At 39.1% G+C, this 27270-nt stretch overlaps 2 protein-coding genes across 7 annotated transcripts in view; one reads left to right on the top strand and one right to left on the bottom strand.

Annotated features, from left to right (window-relative positions):
• The window catches only part of PRCP (prolylcarboxypeptidase), a 63557-nt gene extending 57505 nt beyond the window's left edge, over nt 1-6052 (bottom strand). Inside the window, exons 1-2 of one of the 4 annotated variants that reach the window (XM_014840211.3) lie at nt 5798-6052; nt 4665-4854 (exon numbers count right to left, since the gene is read on the bottom strand). In XM_014840211.3, the coding sequence (XP_014695697.1) occupies nt 4665-4832 (168 nt within the window). In that variant the 5' untranslated portion in view covers nt 4833-4854; nt 5798-6052. Of the gene's footprint in view, nt 1-4664; nt 4855-5292; nt 5580-5797 lie in introns of those variants that run through there. The other 3 variants (XM_014840221.3, XM_070490565.1, XM_070490566.1) reach the window with 3 other exon arrangements.
• Nucleotides 6052-26084, top strand: DDIAS (DNA damage induced apoptosis suppressor). 3 transcript variants are annotated; one of them, XM_070490562.1, is made up of 6 exons: nt 6052-6190; nt 12758-12870; nt 14403-14531; nt 20632-20793; nt 21745-21862; nt 23237-26084. In XM_070490562.1, exons 3-6 carry the CDS (start codon nt 14419-14421, stop codon nt 25832-25834), a joined length of 2991 nt encoding a protein of 996 aa, XP_070346663.1. In that variant the 5' UTR covers nt 6052-6190; nt 12758-12870; nt 14403-14418; the 3' UTR covers nt 25835-26084. The 3 variants fall into 3 exon arrangements, with proteins under 3 accessions (XP_070346663.1, XP_014695684.3, XP_070346664.1); XM_070490563.1 differs by having other exon boundaries at nt 6074-6190; nt 12762-12870; XM_014840198.3 differs by lacking the exon at nt 12758-12870 and having other exon boundaries at nt 6053-6190.
• The last annotated feature ends 1186 nt before the right edge of the window (nt 26085-27270 follow it).

The raw sequence follows: 27270 nt of genomic DNA, 5'->3' as shown, positions 1-27270 counted from the left end.
GAAAAAAGTTAAATTTCTATGCCTTACTTACAAGTATTAAATTACATCCCACTGATAAAAAGGCACATATGTACTATTTATGTAATGGAAAAGAGTTCACACAGATTTCCATTCTTTCCAGAATAACTATTTTAGGTATGATAAGGGATGATTTAAGTGCTTTATTCTGACTGGAGAGGAGTTAAGTTAAAGCCACACACATTAAAAAACTGCAGGATAAAATAAAAATAAATCTACCATTTATTGATTGTCTACCAAGTGATATAAACTGTGCTAAATAAACACTTTACACATACCAGTTTATTTCACAACAAATGTGTGGGATGAGTAGTATAATTATCCCCATTTTGCTGATTATAAAAATGGAAGCTCAGAGTAACTTGTCTGAAGGTATTCAGGTAGAAGTAGAAACATAACTCATTCTCAAACCTCTATGGCAGTCAAGCTCTATCAAGTTCCTGACTTTCCATAATATAGATCCAGGTCAATTCATCTAAGGAATGGACTACATGATCTCCAAGACCCCTTCTGACAATGATTCTGTGAGAAAAACGAGAAATCAGTTCAGAATTTACATAATATTTGTGACGGTATACTCCAGTTCTAAGGCGAAGGCCAGCAGTAGATGAACCAATAAGAGAAGAGGGAAAAAGTAAGAAGAAGAAGAGGAGGAGGAGAAAGAGCAATAGGCCTTTGCAAGGGGCCCAACACCGCTACGTTTTACTAGACATCAGGGACACCATGACAAGAGTGGGAAGGGGGAACCTAGAACAGGAATTGAAAGTAGAACCATAAGAGATGTACATAAATCAAAAGAGCTTAGCCCACTGGTGTGATTGCCTCACAGCATACAAGGAAGGAGCTGTGGGAAGGCCTTGCTGCAGCCAGGGACCATGAGCTCAACGCTGGGCTAAGATGCAGAGTTCTAACATAAACACTGGTCAGTAGTTAAAGAGGAAGAGTTGAGTATAGATGACTGACCACTAGGTTTCTAGAAGAGGCATTACTGCAACTGTCATGCATTCGAATGAATCTGAAATGTATAACACTCTGGAGAGTGTGGTTCTAGGACAGTATGGGGAAGGAACCAGCAGTTATGCCATCAAGTTCTTTAAGTTCCTACCACGTTCCAGGCAGTGAGCACGTGCTTTCATGTGTTACCATATTTAACCCTCACAACAATCTTGGTAGATGTGATAGTTAATTTTACATGTCAACTTGCTGGGCCACGGTGCCCAGATATTTGGCCAAATATTCTGGATGTTTCTGTGAAGGTGTTTTTTGGATGAGATTAACATTTAAATCAGTAGTCTCTGAGTAAAACAGATTTATCTTCCATAATGTGAGTAGGCCTCATTTAATCAGGTGAAGGCTTAAATAGCACAAAAGACTGACCTCTCCTGAGCAAGAAGGAATTCTGCAGGCAGTGCCTTTGGACTCAAATTGCAACTCTTCCCTGGGTCTCCAGCCTGCCAGCTTACCCTGCAGATTTTAGACTTATCAAGCCTCCACAATCATATGAGCGAATTCCTTAAAATAAATCAGTCTCTCTCCAAGGAGAAAGAGATATACACACACACACAGACACATCCTATTGGTTCTGTTTCTCTAGAGAACCCCGACTAATACAGTAGATATTATTCTCTATTTCACCCCTGAGGAAGACGATGGCCTGAAAGGACCCATTCTCTTTCCTCAGGACTCACAGTCTTATCTGAGGGGCTGGGGTGGGAGGTGGAGGGTAAGGAGAAGCAGAGAAACTTTGTAACCACAGGCCACCCATCCCAAGGAGCTCTGTACAACACTGGCATCACACATGCACCCAGAGCCTTGAAGTGCCCAAGTGATGTACTATCCTTTGTCTAGTCTCCTGATTCAGTTATTCTGGATAAAAGAAATCAAATATTCCTACTAAATCAACCATTTGAAGATTTCTAAAGAAGAGAAAAAATAATTGGTAAAGACAGGAAGTAAAAAATGAAAAGTAAACAAAAAATGATTTATGTTAATTAAATGATGGTAGACTTTGCTTCATTTAGGCTTTCTTTGGATAGTCATTCATTCACTCCCTCAACAAATATTAATCTTGTGCTTTATATTTTTTATGGGTTCTTCTGGGTAGTGGAGGGTGCCACCTGGCTGGGGGACACATACAAAATAGTAAGCGTGCAGAGTGAAAAAAGACCAACTAAGTTGCTCTAAATTTAAGAAGATTTCACAGAAGAGGTGACATTTCAGCTGGGATAGAAGTATGAGTTTAGTGGAGAAGAGGGATGGTATTCTAGATAGAATTTCTGACACAGCAACATTCAACTGAGTCTGTGTTGCTAAAAGTGTATGTGTGTGTTGGGGGACAGGGGGCAAGTGGGGTTTATGGCACGATATGAAGCCGGAAAGGCCAGCTGGGGTTATGCAGTGGGGAACAATGCCAAGGAGTTTGACCTTTATCCTGCAAGTAATCAGAGTTATGAAGGATTTCTCAGCAGGAGAGGGATAGGGCCACGGGCTAAGCTTTTTACAGAGACCATTCATGGAGCTTATGTGCATATAAGGACAGCTGGGAATAGCTTAGCCAGCTGGACAGATATAACCACAGATGAAGAAAATCATTATAAAGTTTGATAAAAATTAAACCTCAAATAAAAACTGAGCCTTACAGTTATAATAATAATATTTAATATTAAAAGGCATAAAAAGTATTTCACGTGCTCTAACTAAAAAAATTAAAGTTGGTTTACACATACATAGTCAGTCCCAACTAAAAATCTACAGTCCAGAAATTAGCTACTATATAACCATTATATGCAATAAATACATATACGAAGTTTTTCTTAAAAAACAAAATAAAACTCAATTGTAATTGATGTAAGGAAAATTATTATTATGGTAATAAACATACAAGTGGAATCTGTCCTAATATATTAACTAAATGTAAGCCAGAAGGGTAAAGGTGGCTGAGTAAAGCCAAACAGATTTTGCAAATCACCAAAAATGGAAAAAGAACTGACCTTAAATTATATTTCTAAAGAGCAAAGTGATCAAGAAAAGAATTTACAGTGAAGGAATATAAATTTGGCACTAAGAGATCATCTGGTCTCTTCCACCCCTTCGTTCCCCCCTTTTCTGCTGATAGTTCTCTCTTTTTCATCATTCCTAAAGGGATTTTAGAGACACTCGTTTGGATAGTTTCCCTTCAGTTTTACTACAGCAATCAAACTCTGCAAACAGTCGTAAACAGAATCCCAGTAGATAAAACAGATACAAGCATATAGCTCAGGCTGAAAGAGGTCAGGGAGAAAGGGGGTACTAGAGCACCCTAACGGGGCTTCAACTTGGGCCTTCACCCACCATCCCTCTGAGACAGCTCCCCAAAGAGCCCTTAATTTTCCTCAGTAAAATGTAAAACACATTGGTCCTCATCCAAATCTCTCAATTTACAAATGAGGAAACTGTAGCCTAGAGAGTTAATTTAAGTGAGTTGCCTGAGAAAAATACCCATTTCCTGGTAACTCTGCTACAACTAAAATGCTTTCTCTTCCTCATAAACTCTAATTTAAATTTCTGGGTTAAAAACCATTTCCTACATGTTATTCTACAAATTCATGCCATCCCTCTATCCCAAATTCCTATTCAAAATTCCTATAGATCAGTAACCATCAATTTAATAAGTGCCTACTTGAGGCCAGATACTCTGCTAGGGACATGTCATCTGCTCTCATTTAAACATCACCAAATCCTCAGATCAAGAAACTGGGATCAGAGAAGTACTGTGACTTATCCAAGGTCACAGAACTAGCAGAGTGGCATCCTGGTCTATCTGACTCCTAAAGCCAAATCTTAGATTCTTGCACTCTCTAATCCCAATCTTTCCCAAATCTTTGTTTACACGGAGATTTTCACATGTTTACACAGGCTCCTAGAAATACAGAACTGTAAGAGAACCTGTCATTTCACACAGCATGGACTTTTCCATCCAGGCCTGTTGGGAATCCCTTATGCTAAGGCCAAGCACAAAGGCATCAAACCTATCTTAAACCTCTAAACTCAAGCTTCAGAGCCATGGAGATGCTAAACCCCCACCCCCGCTCCCACCCTCAAATCTTGACATACTCCTACAACTTCCTTTACAAGCATGGCTACATATATATTGTCCTATGCAGAAAAGGGAAGGTTAAAAACTCTTAATAAAAGGATTAAAAATCAACTTTGAGCTGAACATGAAATGACAGGTTGGCATTTTAAGTTTAATAAATATTAGATATTATCTAATAAGATTGGAAATTTGTATTTAGGGGCTGTTTTTGGACAAAGGATGACTGTCACCACGGAGCAGGGACCAGAGCTGGCATTAAATAATTTGAATTTGGTGGGAGGTGAAAGGAATTTGGATTAGGGCATTCTCTAGGAGGAGGAGTTGAAGTGACTGTTGTGGCCAATTGCAGAAGACAGTGTGGAGCCAGGGTTGATATTAAATTACTGATAACGGGAGGAGAGATTTTAAACAGAACGGGGACTTAGGGCCACCATCTGGAAACTGTGAGCCAAAGACCGGACAAGTCCTAGGCATCAGGGGTCTGAAATTCCTGGTGGGCTCCCGTGCCTGGGGTCCCGTCGGTTGGGCTGGGGACTGAGAAGCCCTAGTCCCTCCCGCCCACCCGCCTTACCTTTTGTTGGATGTAGTGAATCGAGTACTTTATGTCTATAGCGGGGCGGGATGTTAATCTGGTTGACAAGTGCAGGTTGCTGAGGGCCTTCAGGGCCGGCGGTACGGGGATGGGGGCCCCGGGCGTCAGGAAAGCGAGGAGCAGGAGCAGAAGGGCGCGGCGCTCCATGGCTCAGGTTGGCGGCTGCAGTCTGAGTGGGAAGGAGACCGGCAGATGCAGGCAGCTTGAGCAGGGTCCAGCCCGCAGCTCCGCCTGCCGCAGACAGGCTCCTCCCCAAGGAAACCCAAAGCCACCACGCCCCTCAGTAACGCCGCCTAAACCCAAGTCACCCAAGCCACAGCGCCCCCGTCTCCAGCCCAGAGAACGCCGCATTTCATTTCCCTGTCGTGCCACCCCCTATTTAGAGTCCACCTACATTGTAGTCACACTTCAAGTCTGCCCTTATCATCCCCAGGGCCTCCTACTGACAGCCGAATCCCGTCCTATACCGCATCCAAGCCTACCTTTCCGCCTGTTCACCCTAAATCTCCGCCTGCATCGTCACCACCAAATCCAGCCCTGTCCGACTCAATTCCATTGCCACACCCCTTGCCCTCTGCAAATCGCATAGAATAGTAATAATAACTACCATGACAATTTAGTGATCGTTCACTACATGTCACTGGGCATAATGGCACACACATTATCTCATCTAACTGAACCATCACAGCATCTCATGCGTCGTGTATGATTGTTGTTCCCATTTATAGATGAGGAAACTGAGGCTCGGAGAGGCGCAGAGGCTTGCACTGGGTCATTCAGACAGGAGGGTATTCAGACTGGAGTACGGCTTCGCAGACCGCTCGGTGTGGCTCCTTGCACCGCCCCTCGAGTATGTCAGCCTGATCACCTCCTACGGTAGTCCGTCAGTGGTTCACTCCAAATCTCCGTCTGGCTTGCCAAACCCATCCTTTACGGAGGTCGCCCGGGGCCCACTCAGGCCGCGAATCTCCCTCAGACCCGTCCTTGCTAGGTTACGCCCCCTTTCTTCTCCCGGCACCCAGGAGCCCGCTGCAGGCCCTGCCTCCGCCCTCCTCCCGCCCCCGCCCCGGGCCGAGCCCTTTCCGTCTTCTCCGCTCCGCCAACCCCCTCACCCAGCTTCCACGCCTCTTCCAGTGGCCCCGCTGAACCCCAGTCCGAGGGGCGCTCCCGCCGGCTGCTATGCCTTCCCGGGAGCTCTACGCCCAGCTGTCTCAGCGCTGCCCCAAAAACAGCTTTAGAGACTGTCCTACTGCTCCACCAGTCGAGGAAGAACATTCCCCAAGCCCTGGCTTTACCCCAAGTCTAATGAAAATGGTGGTTCCCCATGCTCTCAGAATCTCGCGGCGGCGCGTCTTCTGATTGGCTCTGAGGAAACACGACCAAAGCGTCACTTCCGGCGGAAGGGGACGCGGGAGATTCGATTGGAGGGCGCTGGGCTTGCGGCTGAGTCTTGCCAGCTGAGTGCCGGAGCTTCGCCCGGGCAGGGTCCCGGCCGTCTGCCTCAGGTGAGGAGCTGCGGGGAGAGGTTCTTGGGGGGCGCAAGGGCTGGGACACTCCTAATGAGGCCTTCAGCTTTATTATGAATGAGACTCAGAGCATTATACGTTGTTTTTCCAAGGGTGGGTCTTTTCTGTCAAAGGAAGGCCATGAAGGGAGAAGAGGAAAAAGGCCGATCATTTTCGTTTTAGACAGTGGTGTTGCAATCGCTGCGCGAGCGTTTATTGAACATTTACTGTGGCATCCAGCTAGACATGGGTGAGCATCTGGAGCCGGAATACGGAGAAGAAACGGTGCTACTCCAGCTTTGGAGGAGCTCAGAGATGCACATTCAGCTGGCTGCCATGCCGAATAATTATGTGCTCAAAAGGGGTCTTTCCCAAACTGCATGGATGGCCCAAAGGGAAAAGTGCTTAACGGAGCGGTGTGCTCAAACCAGAAACTTGAAAGTTTTCTAGATTCCTTCCTTCTCTCTCACATCCAGCCACTCATACCAGCCTCTGGAATATCTCAAATCCGTACATTTCTCGCCACTTTTACTGTCATTACTTTGGTTCAGCACCATGACTGCTACAGAGCTATGATGGGAGGCTCCTAGATGGTTCTCCTTCTTTTAGTCTTGTTTCTTTCCAATCCAGTCTCCACATGGCCAGGCTGATAAAGCGCAAATCTTATCATGCCATTTCCCCGTGTAAAACCTTTCCATCGTTCCTGTGTGCCCCCAGGTTTAAGTCTAAACTCCTTAACTTGGTTTCCAGGGCCCTTTCTGTCTGGCCTTTGCCTACCTCTCCAGCTTTGTTCTTCACCACTCTAGACCTGGGCTCCAGCTGTTACAGAATGTCTTTTTGAGTTCCTCAACTGCACCATCATCCCTCACCTCCAGACCTCTTCTGACCTAGTCCCCAGCCTGGCTAATTCTCACTCATTCCTTAGGTCTCTGTTTATGAAGACTTTTAAGTCAGGAAGACTTTCCTGACCCTGCAGGATAGAGTCACAAAGCACCCAGTAGTTAGTTTATTCATTCTGCAGATAGTTTCTAAGTGCCTCCCTCCTCTGTGCCAAGAATTCCTAGATGCTGGAATAACAGTGATGAACAAGATAGACAGAATCCTGTCCTAATGAAACTTAAACCTTGTATGGGTGGACTTAAGAATAATAGGAGAACCTACTTGAGTTAGGTTGGTCTCTGAGGAGTTGACACTTAAATTGAGGCCTAAAAGATAAGAGTGATCCAGCCATGCAAGAGAGAAAAGGAAGGACATCCCAGAGTAAATCAATTTGCAAAGGCCCTGAGTCAGGAAAGAGCTTGGCATCTTAATGTTGAGAACCTAGGAAAAGACCAGTCTTGCTGGAAAAGATTCAGAAAGGACAGTTGTATGAGAGGTGGGCAGGGAGCTAATCTCACAGTTACAAGACTAATGCAGCACCATAAGCAGGAGATGATGGCAGTTTGGATTAAAGTGGTGGTATAAATATATAGAGGGGGAAGTAAATGATGGTTTTTAGATATGGAAATAGACTCAAGGACTTACTGATGGGTATAATGTGGAACTTGAGGGAAAGAGTCATCCAGGATGACTCCTAGATATCTGGCCTGAGTTGCCGGTTGGTGAGTAGTGCCATTTACTGAGATGGAGAAAACTGCAAGTAAAGAAGTTTGAGAGGAAACTAAGAATTCAAGTTTTTTACCTACTAAACCTTGAGATGTCTATGAGACGTCATATATAGTTGGCTTTCAGGTAAGCATTGAGATATGGAAGTCTGAAGCTTGCAAATATTGTGTGTACCTTTGTGTCACTTCATTGGTAGTTATATATTATCTGTCTTAGCCAATAGATTATAAATTCCTTGAACTCAAGAGCCTGTTTTTCTTTCTGTAACCGTGTGGCCCTCCCCATCCCTAGAATAGAACTTTACCTGTCATAAATGCAATGGACAAACTGTGTTGCACTCACTAAGATTATCTGAGTAACGTTTTAAAAGTGTTTTTCACCAGTATTTCTTGAAACAAAAGAGGTTTTGTCCCTTTGGTTTTTTTAATTTGATTTTCTGTCTCCTGCCTGCCTCTCCCTTTTCTAGAATTTTCATGTTAATGTCAGTAAATCATTTCTCAGAGACTTGTTATGACTGCCTTTAGAAAAATTATACAAAGTATGTGACCTTGGAAGACACCATTAGATAATTTTAAGAAAACAACTCAAAATAGCCACCCTTCCCATAACTGGGGACTCTTGGCCTGTAAACTATGGAACAGAAAATCTGAAAGCAACAAAGTGACAAAGATTTTCTTGCAAAGCAAGAACAGTTTTGGAGGAATGAAGAAAGGGAGAATAGTTAGTCATATCTCTTTTGCCGTATGTCGTTAGAACTGGGGACTAGTTTTTTAAAGGAGTGATTTCATCCTTTGGCCACAGCCTTGGGAAAAATACAAATAATTTAAGTGTGAAGCTTGAACAAACAATGTAATGGACTAGAAAGACTGATGAACTACCATCAGAAGGCATGAATTCCAGACCTGATTCCACCTGCTTCTTGACCTTGAATTAGTTAATTTCTCTAAGTGGATCAGATAATGATGTAAAAGCACTTTGAGAACCATAAAGCCTTCAAAAGAAATTATGAGCCCAACCGGATTACAAACTTCATTAAAATGGGATCCACATCTTGGACTTCTCCATCTTCTCTTCATCACCCTCCCCATAAGCCAATTCACACTCCTTAATTAATTTTTTCTCCATGATCTAACATTTAATAAGAATTATTCCAGATTTTCTAATCTAGCTCAAATGAGAAAACAGTATGTTGGTGTGAGTACATACATGGGCATGGTTTTTCATAGACTATTAAGGTGCCTTCTAAGAACTTGGTAATGAGGGAGTTAAGCTGAAAAGCCACCAGATAATAGGATTAGAGCAAAGAATTACAAGGTAATATGAAAGAGACTGAAATGCTCTCAGGCTTTAAGATTTAGCTATGACCGTGTTAATCACAAGTGTTGCTCACCATCAGACAGCCCCAGTGGCTAGGCCAGTGGTTTTCAAGTGTGGGCAACATAAGCATTATCTGAGAACTTGTGAGACATGCAAATTCTTGGGCCCTCATCCCAGACTTACTGAACCAAACTCTGAAATTGGGGCCCAGAAATCTGTGTTTTATCAAGCCCTTCTGGTGATTTTGACGCACACTGAAGTTTGAAAAACACTTGGCTAGTATGAAAATAGGATGCAGGGGTGGAAATCAATGAGCTTATATATCTGGGCCCATTGACAAAACCTTCTTTAGTGTGAAAAGGATGCATCAGCTATATTAGCCTGATTCCGTTAAATATTTGGTTTACCTTACGCCCTTTCCTCAAGCAGCGTTACAATTTAGCTTAACATGTAGTTATACCCAAAAGAAGAATACAGGCTCAAGATATGTCCCTTCCTTGTGATGATACTTTTTCATGGTAAATTAGGAAAGCATCTTTGGATTCTGGTTTAGCTCCCCATATGACTTGACTAGGAGAGAAAGCAAGTATTCTAGAGCATTCCATGTTAAATTAAAAATGCTCTATAACGTGTCCACCTGTACCCCTCATATTTTAATGTGTAAGTCTGTCAGAGTCTTCATTCCTGGTTATTGACTTGGATAATCTCTGGGCCTTCAAAACAAAAGCAAACTGAAACCCTAATTAGTTCCCATCAACCTACGGTAACATTTACACTTTTCTCCGTCTCCATCTCAACAACCTTGTTTCTACTTTTATGTGTGAGAGGCGAAGAGGACCCAAGGTTTTCTCTGTTATTGCTAAGTTCCCTGCTCAGTATTTTTATTATATTTATTGATTTTTCTAATTATAAAAGTAATTTATAAAATATTGTAAATATATGAAGAAAATAAAAATCACCTTTAATGTGACAACTCTGAGAGAAAATACTTTTCAAAAAAAGATTTATGTGTTTTCCTAACTATCCTCCTCTCTCTCCCCATCCCTCTAAGCTAAGACTAGCTCAGTCCCGTTGTTATGTTTTCTCATGGTATTACCTACATTTCCTTTATAGAATTTGCCACAAAATCAGTTAAATTTTTTTGTGATTATCAGTTTAATATCTGTCTCTTCCACCAGACTGTAAGTCTAGTGACCTTATCTCTTTTATCCATCACTTATGTTATCCCCAATGCCTGGTATTTAGCAGCTGTGCAATAAATAACTGATAAGTAAATATACTGAGCTTATTAAATTGGAATGTGGTTTGCTGACTATGATGGAGCTGAAAGAAATGTAATACTATATCACCATCCTTCCCAATAAAATTTAGAAGAAAGATAAATTGCAAGAGATACCACGTTGGAATTGTTCCCAAGTCTGTTGTTATATTTTCCTAACTTTAGTATTTACTCCTTCCTGGTGCTTCATTCTGTTATGCCTCAAACATGAATTCACCATGCTGCAAGGCAAGCAGTAGAGAGGGAGACAAAAGAAACTAAATGACAAGTTCCATAAAGGAAATACCATGGAAACAGCACAGGGAATAACTAACAGTAACTGCCTGAAGGGTATTATTGCATTTTGGTCCACCAGATGATGAATGGGAAGTCTTTTTGCCATTTTCTAAAGTTTGCCAGTTGAAATACAAGTAGTAAAAATAGTTAAATGACCTTTTTCATTTCAATTCTCAAATTTGCCATTGTTATAAATAGTTTTCTAGAGATAGTTATTTGATCCACTAGAGGGCAATAAAACCTTAAATAAAGACGATTTAACCAACCTACCTTTAAAAATATAGCAGTTAGTGCTTGGACAATGTAGAAATTAATCTCAAATATCTCTGCATATGTAAATTTTTCATTTATTGATGAGTTGTCTGCCCAATTAGTAAACATTTTAGGACAGGAAATATCTTATTTTTTATTGTTTTCCTCGTGGCACTTAGCACAGTGTCCTAGTCATCTTACAGGTTTAATCCCTTGCCTAAAGTTTGAGTGTGATAACAATTGTGTAAAGAATGTGATCTGGTGAATGTCCATATAGTTGTGGTACAATATAAAATTCTGTTTTAGAGCCCTAAAGAAGATAATCTCTGCTCATAATAGGACCACAATTAAGAAAAAAATTGGAAATGAGGATAAAATGTAAATAATGATTAAAATAAGTTTTAAATATGAAACTACTCTGTACACTCTAGTGCATATACAAATATAAAATTATTTTGGTAAAATTGTATTTTATATTTAATGGTATATGGTAAAACAGGCTTAGGAAGAAGAAAGCTGAAAATCAGGAAGAAAGATAATAGTTGAAGTTCAGGCTGACAATTTTTGAGCTTGGCACTGGGAATATAAAAAGATGGTCCTTCTATGATCTTATTCTGGTTCCAGAAATACCTGTTAAACAGATGAGTTTACTATAATGTGGTAAGTGATAAATTAGGAAGTAGGGTCACTTAACCTGGGACAGCTTCCTGGGGATGGAGACCCCCTACGAAGGATCTTATAGAAGAATAAGCATTAGCCAGGAGAGTGAAGGAAGATTTTAGACAGAGTAAAGAGTGAAAAAAAGCAAAGGCACAGAAATGTGAAACATATTGTGGTGGGGGAGTAATTGGGGGTAGGGAGGGGAGGGGGAACACAACTCAGATTACTTTTGTGTTCTTGTTAGCTGGCGCATAAAGAACAAGGAGGAGAATTGAGAAAAGGCATTAGGGGGAATAAAACCAAATAGAAAATAGAATAGAATAGACGCAAAAAACAAATGGTAGGACTATAGAAGTGCAGTAGCATAAGATGTAGGAAAAACAAAAAGCCATCCTCTTTTTGTTAATAAAGTCTTTCTTAAGGGAGCTTTAAATGAAAAAGGAGAAAAATCCTATAATATGTCATATACCTACTCTGTTATAAAAGCTTTCTTAAATTGCAAGATTTTGCTTATAGTTTTCATTTAGTCAATGACTGTTTATTGAGCACTTAATAGGTGCCGAGCACTTAATAGGTGCCGATCACTGGGGCTATAGTAGAGCACAAGATAGACAGATAGATAGACAGATAGATAGATAGCATAAGATAGGCCCCTGTCTTCATGAACCTTTCGGACTAGCAGAAGTAGAACAAACAAAAATATATCAGATGATACATGCATTTTCACAGTTGCGTATATCACAAAAATGATTAGTACAATAAAGGAATAAAATAGGTGATATCATAGAAACGAAGAGGAAGCTGTGTCTACTTGAGATAAAGTGGTGATCTCTGAGGGGTAACATTAGAGTTAAAGATTGAAGGATGAGAATGAGCCAGGCATTTGAAGAACTAAGGGAAGAACATTCTAGGCAAAGAGAAAGGTAAGCACAAAAGCCCAAGAAGAGAAATCGTTAGGTGTGTTTGAGGAGCAGAAAGAATTCTGGCTTGGCTTGAAATGCATTGATTAAGGGGGAGGTGGTCCAAAGTGAGGTCAAGGAGGAGGGCTAGATGACCTAGGGCCTCATGGGTCAGGGTAAAGAACTGAGGCTTTATTCTAAATAGCAAGAATTTAAGCAGGGAAGAAATGACGTTTTCAGGAGGGAGCTTTGCCTTATTTTATCTCCGCTTGCTCGTAGGTAGGTATACCAGCATGTTACACACTACTTCAAACTGGATTTTAGAGATGTAGAGGGAAGATGGCTTTGCTGACATACATTCCATCATCTGTTGAGTTGGCAAGAAACTTGAGGTTAGTAGCACTAACAATGGCAATGTTCTGTGACCTTTCTCTCTGCCTTCACCTTGTGTCCTATATCACCTATTCTGCCTTGCCTTTGAGACTACCATGTGGCCTAAGATGTCAACCAAATCTAGAAATAAGTATCTGTATTTGGTAGAACCTTATTAGTCATGTATACCTAAGGGTCTCAAAACAAAGATAACAATAAAGAATTAGGCAGGGGCCGGCTCTGTGGTTGAGTGGTTAAGTTCACCCACTCCACCGCGGCGGCCCAGGGTTCGGATCCTGGGCGCGGACATGGCACTGCTCCTCAGGCCACGTTGAGGCGGCGTCCCACATCCCACAACTAGAAGAACCTGAAACTAAGATATACAACTGTGTACAGGGCGAGTTTGGGGAGATAAAGCAGAAAAAAAAAAAGATTGGCAACAGTTGTTAGCCCAGGTGCCAATCTTTAAGGAAAAAAAAAAGAATTAGGCAGGGTTAGTTTATTTTTTCTATGCTCCCTTTAATAACAGATTAGTGATTTATATAAATCTGTTTATCTTTCATCTTTGCAAATTTCTGTCTTACTGCCTTGGGGGCAAGATTTTATTTTCACAGAAATATTATTTTGACTGATGGATAGGCTTCCTATCACTTTCAGATCTCCTTTCCATAGTTACCATATTTGTAAAGTCACAATCATCCTTAGGAAGAGCTATACGTAAAAGATTGTATTATGATTTTTAAACCGATAACTTCTACTTTGTCAAAATTTGCTGATGCCAATCTCAGAAACAGTTCCACCACTTTCAGAAATTGAAAGCTTTTGCCATGAGTTTACAAATGAAAATTTATTGATATAGCTTTATCTTGAACATGTACAGAGACTATTTCAGCACAATTATGTTATGCTGTAAATAAGCTAATCAGTTTTTAAATTTTGATAAACCACCATTTGAATTTTTAAAAACAAAGCATAAAAGAGAACAACATTGCTATTTTATTGCTTCACGTCTCTGATGTGTTTTTTACAAGGATCTTAAAGCACTTTGAACTCTCCTTTGACAGTGCAGCATTTTGATTTTTCTGTTTGCAAAATCTGAATTGTGTTTTGTTTTTTCTTCAAGCTATATAAAAATGTGCACACGGAAATCCGTTAAAGTGATTTTTTTCAGCTAAAAAGAACCATTTTCCACCAATTTAGTTTCTTTAAAAGATTCACATAAGTTCATTTAAGTTCCCTTCTATTAATGGTAGAAGCAAGTCCTATTCTTATGAAGACACAAGAGAAGCTAAACGTCTTTCTTGAATTACTGGGATGGAGCATTTGTTTGAACTTCTGTTCTAAATCTTACTATAAATACTTTTAATTAAGCAGGAAAAGAAAAATAGTTTTTTGATAAATTAACACTTATTGCAAAAGACATCTATTGGCTTTGCAGTAGAGGTTAAGTAGTTTTCCTAAGAAGTGAATTATGCACATACTGTTAAAGATTTGCCACTCATCCCATGGCTGTTTTGTTTTACATTCATCCCATCGCTATTTTGTTTTGCAGGCCACGGTGAGAGCACATGAATAGAAGAAGAAAATTTCTTCTTGCCTCAGTTCTTGCTCTCCAGAATTCGAGTTTTGTATATCCTTCATGTCAAAAGTGCTTTTCTCGGGTAATCCTGGTCTCCAAAAGGTAAAAGTAAAGCCTGTAAACATGAGAGGGGAAATTCAAGTGTGCATCACTGTAGATTTCCTATGCCTCAAAGGCAAGTAGGATTAAATTCACCATACTAGGACATAAGATTCTCTTGGGTTGGTTCTTCTGTAAATCCTAGAATAAAATTGCCTGGTAATCCTCTATTACTAGAGGGAAGTCTCAGGTTACCTTTAAGTCTTTGCTAAGTACCTGCTTCAGAGAAGAAAAATAACTTCTTAAAGATTAAGTCCCAATCCTGATGCAAAAACTTAGCCTGCTTCTGGGATATCCCTGGAAATAGTATAGGGGTTTTCTATTTGTTGTTGGTTTATTTTTGCATGGTCCCCAGATTATTTTTTAAAATAAATAAATAAACTCCTTGAGAATAGGGACTATGTTATAGTAATCTCTGTATTCAGCAGCAGCTTGAATGGGGCTTGGCACATAATACTTTATTATGGTGCTCAGATGCAGGCCAAGTATACCCGAGAGCCTAAGATTCTTCTCTGATCTTTAGAGTACAAAGTGAGGGGGGTTAGGGTTGGAGTTCCTTAAGAGCACTCTCTGCCTGGAGGAGAGGATAAGGATATCTAGTAAGTACCTAGTAGTATGTAAGTAAGATAGTAGGCCACCGATGTTCTTAGCTGTTCTTTTTGTCTAGTTAGCATTGAATGAGGAGGAGTTGGCAGTTCCAGCCCACATCTAGACTCCAAGTCATCCTTCCAGTGGTTATCCTTGTCCCTTTATGAAGCCATTCTCTCGAGTACTCCTTTGTAAACTCTGAGAGAACGACCCTGTTTGTGTTACTCGTCATTAAATCTTCAGCATCCAGCCTAGGGTCTAGTCCATAGAAAATATGCAACAAATGTTTGTTAAATGAAAGAATAAATGACAATATGGTAGTGTCTTAGGTGCACCCATTTTCAGGTTGCTACGTATTATTTGAAAAAACTAAAACCCAGGGGCTATTTGCCTTTGATCAGGATCTATTCTTAGAAGCAGTGTGGTGTAATTGAACAATTTCAAGCTTCAGAGAACACAACAGGGTTGCAGGTAGGCTCTGCACTTGCTAATTTTATGATCTCGGGCAAGATACTTAACTTCTGTGAATCTAATTACTCACTTCTAAAGTGGGATACTAATACCCACAATACGAGATAATTGTAGAGTTAGAGGTAATGACAATACATGACATATATTGGGATTTCAAAAATGGTAGCTGTTATTATTACAAATCTATTATAAATGTACTTTACCTATTGCAGTGTATCATGGTGATTAAAAAGCATAATTCTCTGGAGCCAAATTCCCTGGGTTCAAATCCCAACCCTGCCGTTTATAGCTGTATAGCCTTGGGCAAGTCACTTAGATTATCTGTCTAGGCTTCAGAATGGGGAAGGTAATATCTGCCTGATGGGGTTGTTGTATGAATCTAATGAGTTAATGTATGTGAGATGCTTAGAACATTGTGTGATACATAATCGGTAATATATAGATGTGAACTATTTTTAAAACTCTGGATTTTTTTCCTAAGTCATTTCTTTTAAAGATAATCTGCAACAAAAACTGAGGTCAGACAATACTGCCATTGTTACCTGTGTAGACTGGTAATAACAATAGATGATATTAATGAATGTTTACCATATGTGACGCAGTATGCTAGGAGCTTTGTAAGCAATATATCTTTTAATACAACAGTGCTATGAGGTGATGCTATTGTTAATATTAACCTTCAAAAGAGAAAATTAAAGCTCAGAAAAGTTAGGTAATTTACCCCAGATCACACAGCCTGCTAGTTAGTGGCAGAAACATATTCAGGCGTAAACAATCTGACTGCTGTCTATAATCATAATCACTGTATTGGCTCCAAATTAGCAGTGATTTGTATCGAGAATCATATCTCCCTCTCTCTTTCCCAGAGTTTAAGATGCCCCGGGAAAGGGGAGCTCTGACTGGACCGTTTAGGTACATAAAACCCACAGTGCTTGGTCCTTGCCTGTGGAAACATAGTCCACAGAAATATAACCTATTCTCTATATATGTTACATTGACAGTACACAAAAAAATCGATCCCCATAATTTCTGATGCTTATCTTTTCTGTTATTACTGCTTTCCTTTTTTCTTACTTGGAATCACTTGTAAGCCAACACAGGAAACAAATTCTTCACCTTCTTTTCCCCACTGCTACAGCACAGCAGGTTTATAACAGAGGAATTCCACACTCTGTTCTTGCAGAAGATTTTAGAGACACCAAAGAGCGAAAAGTCTTCTGTCTAAAGATTTCACTGAACCCTAACTCATTAGCAACAACCACCATAATAGGTGTTTTGCATTTTATGGAGTTAAATTTTTTTTTTTAACCTCCAAGGTTAGAACAGTGGTGGTTTTCAAATGACATTCTGCAGAGCCTTAGGGCTCCCTGGAGGTGCTTCTAGAGGGATGGAGGGATTAGAGATGTAATAGCGGAAATTAGAGAATACTGGGTAGGGCTCTGGGACCCCCACTTGAGTTCCAGCAAGAGCTCCATTGAAAGCTCTTGTTGAAAGAGTTCCAAGTTAGATTTCACTTGAAAAGAGATTACATGACATAAAGATGCAGACATACAAATATAAAAAAAATATGTATAAGAAGTTTGTTTGGTCCTTCATGTGAGAAGATGATCATATTTACACATATATAAAGGTATACATATGTGTGTATATATATATATGTGGGTATGATCGTCTTTTCACATGAAGGACCAAACTCACTTATATGTATGTGTGATCTTATATATATATGACTGTGTGTGTGTATGTGTACTCCCAAGTTATAAGCAAGGGAGGGGACTTATTTGTCCAGATAAGCTATCCACCCAGCCCAAACAGATGTAAATTGCCCTTCTTGGTGACTTAATGGGACTTACAGTCCCTTTAGTCCGGAAATCTGTCTTTGACCCTAAGAACTTTCTCTCCCTATCTTAACACGGGAATCGTAGCTATGTACCTGTCCTCTCCCCTATCCCCCAAATACCCAGAACGTTTGTATCACTTATTTAAACAAGTCCAACTGAATTTCACACACATAGATGATAGTTTTCTCCTTTTTTGGGGAGAAGTGTTATGTGAAGTCTTGGAGATACATTTTTTAAAAAATATTTTTCATTGCTTTGTATACATTCAATTTAACCTGGGACTGTAAACTTGGAAGGGACATTATGTAATCACCTATTCTGGGTATTCTTAACTTGGAGTCTGTGGATAAGTTATAGGTGTATATGAATCCTCCAATCCCCAAAGTATGTAAAAATACTGTGTTATGGTTGCATGTCTATTCTTCTCAGAGAGTGAGTCCATTGCTTTCCTCAGGTTTTCAAAGGATTTCAAGATCAAGAAAACACTAAGAATCACTAATCTCATCAATTTTTCTACTTCTGGACTAAATATAAGTATACAAATCTAGAAAAATAAATGAAACTGTATTTTAACTGGGATCAAACAAAAAAGGTAGCAAACTATGAGTATTATTTCAGGTAGATCCTTTCATAGGCTCCTTGAGGTCAAAACTATTTTCATAATAATTGTAAAGCATTGTTCGCCATTTTACTCTCATTCTCTTAAAAGTGCACAGTGGAGTTTTCCAGAGGCTACATGACATGTGATAGCACAACAGATTGAGCAGAGAAGGAGATGTGAGAACCAGCTGTCTTTATTAAGCCAGGTGTTAAAGAGATTTGCAAAATGTAAAACAATGCCACTCTTTTCGCACTTTTTTTTTTGTTTTGGAACACATAGTTATTTTTCATAAAAATAAGTTCTTTTTGTTAACCATATAATGGGTCTGTTATCTTTAATGAATTAGTAAACATTTTTTAGATTCCTCAATTTTAATTTCTCACTTTCATTTAATTTCTCACATTTAGTTAAAAGTATAGATAGATGTTACCCACATAGACAAAAGCTCTTTGGGGTTCTTTATAGTTTTTAAGAGTATAAAGGGTCCTGAGACCAAACAGTTTGAAAACTGCTATTTCATACTGTGACATTTTGGAAAATAGGGGTGCCTCCAGAAGTTATATCAAGGGACTGTGGTTTGAATGTGTTTTCTCCACCCTTGCTTCTGAGAATGTGGTCTGAGGAACAGCTGCTTCAGCATCACCTGGGAGCTTGTTAGAAATGCAGAATCTTGGGCCTTGTCCCAGGCTTAATGAATCAGAATCTTCATTTTAACAAGATCCCCAGATGAGTTGTATGCATATTGAACTTTGAGAAGCTCTGATCTATATTACTCCATATTATCATTTATTTATTTCAATCCAGCCTTATTCCCAAAAGGATTAAAGGAAACTATGTAAATAAATACCTTTATTATACATATATATTATATTAAAGTATGTACTTACTGTGTATATGCATTAATTCCAATAGACCTAGTTTTTGTTAGGCTGTCATTGATATTTTCTATTTGCAAGACGGTTCATTAGTAGCCATATTGTTCTTATAGTTGTCATAAGACATCATACAGGAAAAAAACTCCAGGCTAGGAATCAAAGACCTTGGATTTGGCTCATAAAATTCACTGTCGCCTTGGGCAAAAATTCACCCCAATTACTCCATTTCTAAATGGAGGTAAATGTCTTGTTATCAGAATGAAATAATGTATATTAAAAACATTTGTAAATTGCAAAATGCTGATGCATATTAATTATCCTAAGATTTTCTAAGAATCCTATATTAGACCTGAATGCATTGTTAATATATAATCTTTAAAGAAGTTCTAATATATATTTAACAAGTTCATTTCACTAGAGCTTGGTACTAATGAAGTATTTATCCCCAAGTGAGTCAATTGCCTTCACTTTATTCTATGGCCAGACTACAGCACAAACTCCAACAGATTTGGGTAAGATTATATGAATCAATTGGCACAGATCCATCCTCAGTGTGACAAGAAAAAAATAATTAGCGCAGATCTAATGATGGTGAATCAGCAACTTCTTATATGAAGGATTAACCTTTGTTCAAAATAGTCACCTTTTGAGCTATGGATTTTAGGCTCCCTCTAGTGGCTGTCTGGCAGCAATCAAATTTATACAACTATCTTCAACATTATTTTCTGTTTGCATCAAATCCTAGGACTAATCATTACCATAGGATGTTTTAAGGAGTTAGTTTGGTAAACTAAGAGCGTGAAAGATGGATATCAGAGTTAAAAGATATTGCAAACAACCAGAAAGGTGGGAAACATTAAGTAGAAGCAATAGTAATCATTACAATATTTAATATAATTATGAGAGAGAAGCAGACTAACTGATTAATTTGGAAGATATGTACTAGATCATTTCTTTACTTTCTTTTCTTAGACTTTGTCTCATTTTATCCTTCTTCACCCTTGGATTTTACAGATGAGGAAATCGAGGTTTAAGGGATTCAGTAATTATTCCAAGACCACACAGCTAACACTTGACAGTAGAGTTACACTTGGCACACAGTAGTTTTTGACAAGAAAGCCTTTGGTCATAATTACATATTGTCTTAAAAACAAGTTAAAATGTTTCATACCTAATTTTTGTAATCTAGTAACTTCTCAGCATATTCCAGGGAATTAAAGAAAGTAAAGTTATAATGGTGAGAAAAATATAACTAGGTATTTTGTATATAAATATTTATTAAATGTGTCAAGATTATGCATTATTCTCGACAGACGTTTTTCTCTTAACAGAAGATAGACCTTAAATTTCAGGTCTTCTGTTGGTGTGGTGCTCACTTCCTTATGTTAGTTTGCCCCCCAACCCCAGACATAATATGCCTCAATATGTAAATGATGATTTAGCTACCCAATAAGGACATACCTCCCTCTCCCTCTGTCTCTCTCTCTCTCTCACACACACACACAGTTTTCTATCAGTTTGGTGCTGCTTAATTTAAATCAGTAAAGGTAGCTCTTAGGAAATTCAAAAGAGGTTGATCTGAAATAGTTTAAGAGGAATGTAAGTTGTGTAGGTACATTTGTACACAAAATATTATCTTTAATGTTTACTTTTCCAAATTTGTTTTGTATCATACGAAAAAAAAATTAGTGAACATCTCTTTACACTTTTTTTCTCCACTTTCTCAGGTCTAATTGTCCAAAATGTGGCTTTACTGGTGAGGCTGAAAATGTCAGTTACAGATATAAACTTTCTTTAAAAGTTGCGGAATCAAACAAATTATTTGGCATTACTGTATTTGGAAGCTGCTTAGATGCATTTTTTGGTCTTACAGCCACTGGTTTGCACAGGTAAGAATATTTAAAGCATTTTTTTCCCTAGCTACTCCTTTTAGTATATCAGTAAAATTTGAAGATATGTGTTTTTAAGGTCATAGGCATTTAGTAAAAAGATGATCACTCAACCTCAGATCATCAGTTCCTTTAAAAAGTAATCAAATGAGAAAGAGAAAGTTGTTTATTTCCTGAATATATATTGTGGTGTTAAACCAGGCTCCTTTTATTCAGGCCAACTAAGCTGTAGTTAGAATATTAAATTACAACACTCTAATCCAAGTTAGAGAAATATAGAATAAGAAAGTAAGATCCTTTCAAACTGAAGGATTGTCCAAATTGAGGTTAGCATTCAAGTGGCTAACGTCCCTTGAGGCAGAAGAAGCTATTTGTGGGAATATTTGCATATCAGAAGTTGAAATTTTGTCATTTCTCTCACTTGCGTTGCAACTTCATCTGCACAGTTTGACCTATTATGATGTGGTCCTGAGAATGCACGGATGTATAATAAGCAACTGAAACTTTATCTCTCCCTCAGGCTTCTGTCCTCCTCCCCTTGACAGGAAATCTCTGTCCCTCTCCTTGTAGTTGAGAGCAAACTGTTTTGAAGAAAGAGGCAGCAGTGGGACCACAGGCAGAATGGTCAGGGAAGAGGAAAGACTTCCATCTGCTTTGAAGAGAAGGGCTAGAGATCCCGCCATTAATCCCACTGCACATTCAGAATAATAGCTGGGCCTGATTCCTAGGCACCATCTACTTTATTCACACTTGATCAATTGTTTTTGCCTTTCTAGGCTATCGGAAACTAGAGGGAACAAAACGCCAAGCTCTTACAGTCACTTTTTTTCTCTAAAAATAATTCAAACGATTCATGCCACAGTTTCAAACTAATTGTATCTTGTGACTTTATGGCAAGTTAAAACTTCAAAGCTTATCTCTTCACATTTTTTTATTTTCTTTCCAATCAAGATACATTCAAGATCCTAAAGAAATTCCAGAAACACTGGACAGTGATACAACTCAGAACCTGTTAACTAAAGCAGTGGAAACTTGCTTTCTTGGACAAAGCTTTATTTTTGGAGTTACGGTAATTGAGACTAGCTTTCTCTTTCATATTCTGTTAACATTTCCATTGTGATGAAATGATTTGAATTCTCTAAATAGTTTTTAGGTGTCATAAACATGAAAGCCTGTAGAAGCACTTTAAGCTGTATAAAAATAGGCTATAGGTGATCTGTTACAATATCATATGTGACAACTTCCTCTTGCAAAAGTCAGAAAAGCGCAGTTTAAATGCTTTCAGAGCTTTAAAAATCTAAATTTATTATGAATTTGGAGTGTTAGATATTTTGTTTTAATATTTGGTGTTTGTTTTACCCTCCAAACTTTGTTCAAATTCTGTAGTAAAACTTTTCCTCAACTCTCTAGCTTTTTAATTTTATCGTCTATTAAAGGAGAAGGAGGGAACTAATACCGAAGGCAAAGTATCTGAGTATTGATAACTCTTAGAATAGGTTAGAGAGGATGGTCTTAAATAATTATGAAAGTGACTGTAGAAAAAGTGAAAAGAATGTACTGACTCTGAAGGAGTAATTGTTTTCTGTCTTGTCTATGCTGAAGGGAGCAAATGGAAATTTTGTCGACATTGGAATCAGGTTTTAAAAAGGGGAGTAGAGGGGCCTGGCCCTGTGGCCGAGTGGTTAAGTCCGTGTGCTCCGCTTCAGCAGCCCAGGGTTTCGCTGGTTCGAATCCTGGGCGCGGACATGGCACCACTCATCAGGCCGTGCTGAGGCTGCATCCCACATGCCACAACTAGAAGGACCCACAACTAAAAAAAAAGCAAAAAATATGCAACTGTCTGCTGGGGGGCTTCGGGGTGAAAAAGGAAAAATAAAATCTTAAAAAAAGAGAGAGAATAGAGAACTCCAGTTGCAACTGAACAGTGAGAAAAACCCAAAGAGAAGGTGAAACTAGGAGCTCCAGAGCTTTCGTTTGTAAAAATCTTAGACAATTCCTTCTCTTTTTCTTTTTTTTTTTTTAACAAGTGAGAACATTCCCTTAAACACTCAAAGCTTACGGACACTGATGAGAAATATAGTTACCGTTTATTGAGCAACGACTGTTTGCTAAGCACTGCGGTTTTCTATGTGTTGTTGCTCATACGATAATCCTGCACTTTTATCCTTATTTTATAAACAAGAAAACTAAGGCTCAGAGAGGTTAAATAACTTGTGCAAAGTCCCAACACTAGTAAATGTTAGAAGCAGGATTTGAAGACAAGTCTCTTTACTCCAAGGTTTACTTCTTTTACATATGCTACTCTGCCTATAACATTAGAGGAATTGAAATTTGGGGGTGGGATTATAGTTGTATCTGTTTTAACCTTTTAAATCCCTGTTTCTCATTCGAGTCAAAGGAACAAAATTTTATTTTCATTTAAATTCATTCACTTCTTTCACAGAATTTTGAAAACCAACATGGGCAAGGTTCAGATTCCTGTAACTTCTTACATCAGTGTCCTGACCGCAGGAGAGAAGTTAAAGGGCTGGTGGCTTGCCAGATGGTTTTACCAGACCCAGGTGTTGCAGGCTTCACTGTCATTGACTATTTCCGTCAGCTTTTGCAGCATTCTGATTTCAGGAAGCTTCACGGTGGCTACCAGACACCTAATAGCTCAACACACTCAAGTAGTGATCTCATTAGCATATGTGACCCTGACAGCAGTTCTTGTTTTTTCGAGTCCCATGGCAGAGATAATTTTTCAAGATTCTGGCAGCTATCACTTGAACTCACTTCCTCTGTTTCACAACTAACAGGTGATGATGATTTTTCAGCTTCAGAACAAAACAAGGCCATTGCTACTCTTCCCCAGAACAGAAAGTACATCTCTTTTGCAGAGGCCACTGGTTCCACTAGCTTCCATGATGCCATTCAAGGTTCCTGGGGCCTTGTTTCATATATGGATAGAAAGAGTACAACACAAAAGTTGGGTGAAGAACTTGGCTTACAAGCTAATCAGCCAAGTGCAGTTCACAGCAGTCATCATGAAATTGGAGTTACTGACTCTAATTTATCCCCTTTGAAAATGCAAGAGCCCTTTGAGCCAAGTAATACAAAATCTTTCCACAGTGCAGTTGAAATTAAAACTAGGTATTCTCAGCATGAGCTAACATGTCACCAGCATCATGATGTAGATGCCCACCCTAGCCTTCAGGAGAGATCTACATGTCGTCCACCTTCATCACTCAGAGTCGAAGAGATAGCTGGTGGCTCCCAGGATTGTGACCCCGAGATTTGGGATGATCTGCCATTCTCTGAAAGCTTAAACAAGTTTCTGGCAGTTATCGAAAGTGAGATTGCTATAATTCCGACAGATGCCAGTAGTAGGAAACGTCACATAAATAATGATGTTGATAAATTACATGCAGACCACAGCACGTTATCTGTGACTCCCCAGAGAACTACTGGAGCCTTGCATACACCACCTATAGCTTTAAGATCCTCACAAACAGCAGTCAAAGCAAACTCTGGCAAAGATAACTTCCTTTCCAACTGTGAAACAAATTCAAGTCTTCGTGTTCAAAAGGAGCCACAACTAGATAACACAGCAGAGGCTGTTTCTATAAGTAGTAATGGAAGAGATATTTCTGAATATTTTCTACCAAACACTTGTCTGTCGGCTCTGTTACCATCTTCCAAAGGTTTAAGAACAACAGTTTCTCATAAGACGTCTCCCAGAATTCTGCCATATAGGGCTGAAATTTCACTTAAGCTCAATACTTCAGAGAGTGAGCATTCTTGTCTCAATATCAAATATTTTAATGGATATGGAGAAAAATCACTTTCAGAAGTGAGTGAAAAGTTGACAACTTTCTGTTGTAGGAGATATTATGATGTTTCTGAACTTTGCAACTTAGAAAATAAACAATATAGTAGGTGGCCAAAGAACCAAGGTGACAGTTTCACAATTTGCAGGAAACTTACATATCCCTTAGAAGCTCTCTGCAGTAGTCCAAGTAGAAGTACAGATACATTGAAAGAAATGCCTTATGGACAAATCAATAATAACTTAACACAGAACTATTCTACTCGTCATGAAAGTAGCTACAATGCTTCTGCTGATCTCTTTGATGACAGTGCTAAAGAAATGGACTTTGCAATAGAAATTACAAAGAAATCACAGGATATTTTGTTACAACAGGGAAAATCTTTGGCAGAAAATCATCATACAGAATCTGATTTCTCACTGAGATCACTTTCTGAAAACTCTGGCCAGTCTTCACAAAAATTTTCCTTGCAAAACATGTCTGCCTCTATGTTTTTGAGAACGTGCTCCTCTCCACCTCGTTTTCAGTCAGATTCAGAATGTGATTTTGAAGATAGCCAAGACTTTGTTCCATGTTCACAGTCAACTCCAGTTGCAGGATTCCACCAAACAAGAATTCTTGGGATAAAAGGAGCTTTCAAAAAATTACCTACCTTTTATTCAGATCTTGATGCTAACTATAAAAAAACAAGGGTTTCCTCTGAAAATGATGCACAGCAAGCCACCTCTAGCTGTCCAAAAAATATAAGAACACCCAGCCAGAAATCCAGAAGCCCTATTATATCTGGCATTACACAACCAGAGGTTTTCAACAACTGTCCTAGTGCTGAGTGCCTTGAAACTGATATTGATGAATGGGTCCCTCCCACCACAAAAAAAGTATTTCTTTCAGATATGCTTGGATTCCAAGCCATAGGTCTAAGGAAATGCTCTGCTGCCTGTAACTCTCCTGATCAAAAAGAGTTACCAAGAAAGAAACTGAAGTATGTCAAACAAAGAACTGATAAATGTTTAATTAAGAAAGAGTTAAATTTGAAGAATATATTTCCAACAGTCGTTACAAAACAGAAAACTCCTAACTATGGCAGTACAAGTTCAGGCTGGATTTCTAAAGAGTCAATTTTGGGATGTGGTTCTTGTTCAGGAGTTAAATGTAGCCTTCCATTTTCAGAAAATTGGCCATCTTCAGTACCTGAAACTAAAAGTGCTTGGTCTCCTGAATTGTTTTCATAAAAAGTCACCTGAACCCAACTGCTGAATTTTAAAAGATAAGTCTGGGTCCAGCCCTGGTGGCCTAGAGATTAAGTTCAGCACGCTCTGCTTCAGCAAGCCAGGTTCGGTTCCTGGGTGCGAACCTACACTGTTCTGTTAGCATCCATGCTATGCTGTGGCCCACATAGTAAAAAAATAGAGGAAGATTGGCACAGATGTTAGCTTAGGGCAAATCTTCCTCAGCAAAAAAAAAAAGTAAAAATAAATAAAAGACAAGTCTGTTTGGAAACGTTTGCCTCCGGTGGCATGGAAAGCATTCTTACCAATTAGAACGCTTGAAGGGACACAAATAGAAAAGAGGTGCTGTTGTGCCTTTTATATTTATATTGTTGTAAAGCCAGTGTTTTTCCCAGTGTTTTATCCAGAATACTCTGATTCAAATAATTTGGCACTTTATCTTATATTGATTGTACTTTAGTAATATTGTTAATTTTGCTTGTTAAAAGTAATTGTTAGAATCACATGCACGTTCAGAAATAAAGCCTTTGCAAACCAAAACCTAAAGTCTTATTTGTTTAGCTCAGCTCAGCTCAGGAAATACCTGCTATGTATTAGGCCAACTACTGTGCTGAGTTTGTGATATCAAGCTACAAGATCATTGATCTCAAAAGATTTTAGTCTACTGGGTATAGAACAGACCGTTTCACTACAGGGGAGCAAATGCAATGATCGAAGTTTTTAATTGGTTATTACAAACATTTATGTTGCTATGGGGACAGAGTAGAAAAGCAGCTAACCCAGCAGCACCTGTGGGCTGCTGATAAGAGGAAAGGTCCTCATTTAAAAACTTACTATTTAGAGTTAAATGTAAGACTGTCACTATTTTCTTTAATAAGTTCACTGAGTGCTTACCACATGCCAGACACGGTACTAGGTGCTGGGAACCACAAGATGAAAGCTGAGCCCCTTCCCTCAAGAAACTCTCAGTCTAGGAGAGTAAACAGCAATTAGTATCTGGTAAGTACTATGATAGGAGAGAAGCTGGAAGTGCTAAGAGGAGCAGTGTCTAGACACTCAAGTCCTTAGCAGCACCTCAGCTGCACCCTCTGAAATCTTTTACGTAGCTCTGGTCAGCTCCCTTTGCCATTTCCCACACCAGCTGTTCCCCATCTTCCTTCTCTTCATGCCACCGACCTACTGCTACTCTCCTTGCCTCCTACTTCATGGAGAAGATTGAGATTCCCTCAACTTCCCACGCTCATACCTACCCACTTGTCTATACCTGTACTCACAGCTTCTTTCTGCTAATCTCAAAAAATAATGCACACCTTCTGTTTAGCGCAAATCTTTCTATTTGGGCTGTAGTTCAATTACACCCATCTTTACCTTCTCACTCTACTGGCTCCCTTCCTCTCCCCAATTTTTTTTTTTCTTTTTTTTAAATGTGATGATAGGTT

The sequence above is a fragment of the Equus asinus genome, chromosome 20 (assembly GCF_041296235.1).
Source record: "Equus asinus isolate D_3611 breed Donkey chromosome 20, EquAss-T2T_v2, whole genome shotgun sequence".
Lineage (NCBI taxonomy): Eukaryota > Metazoa > Chordata > Mammalia > Perissodactyla > Equidae > Equus > Equus asinus.
This window is presented reverse-complemented; position numbering and strand designations above follow the sequence as displayed.

Coding starts and splice junctions, on each gene's coding strand:
- DDIAS (XM_070490562.1), top strand. CDS start 14,419: ATGAATAGAAGAAGAAAATTTCTTCTTGCCTCAGTTCTTGCTCTCCAG. Junction 14,532..20,631: donor GTAATCCTGGTCTCCAAAAG/GTAAAAGTAAAG, acceptor CCACTTTCTCAG/GTCTAATTGTCCAAAATGTG. Junction 20,794..21,744: donor ACAGCCACTGGTTTGCACAG/GTAAGAATATTT, acceptor TTTCCAATCAAG/ATACATTCAAGATCCTAAAG.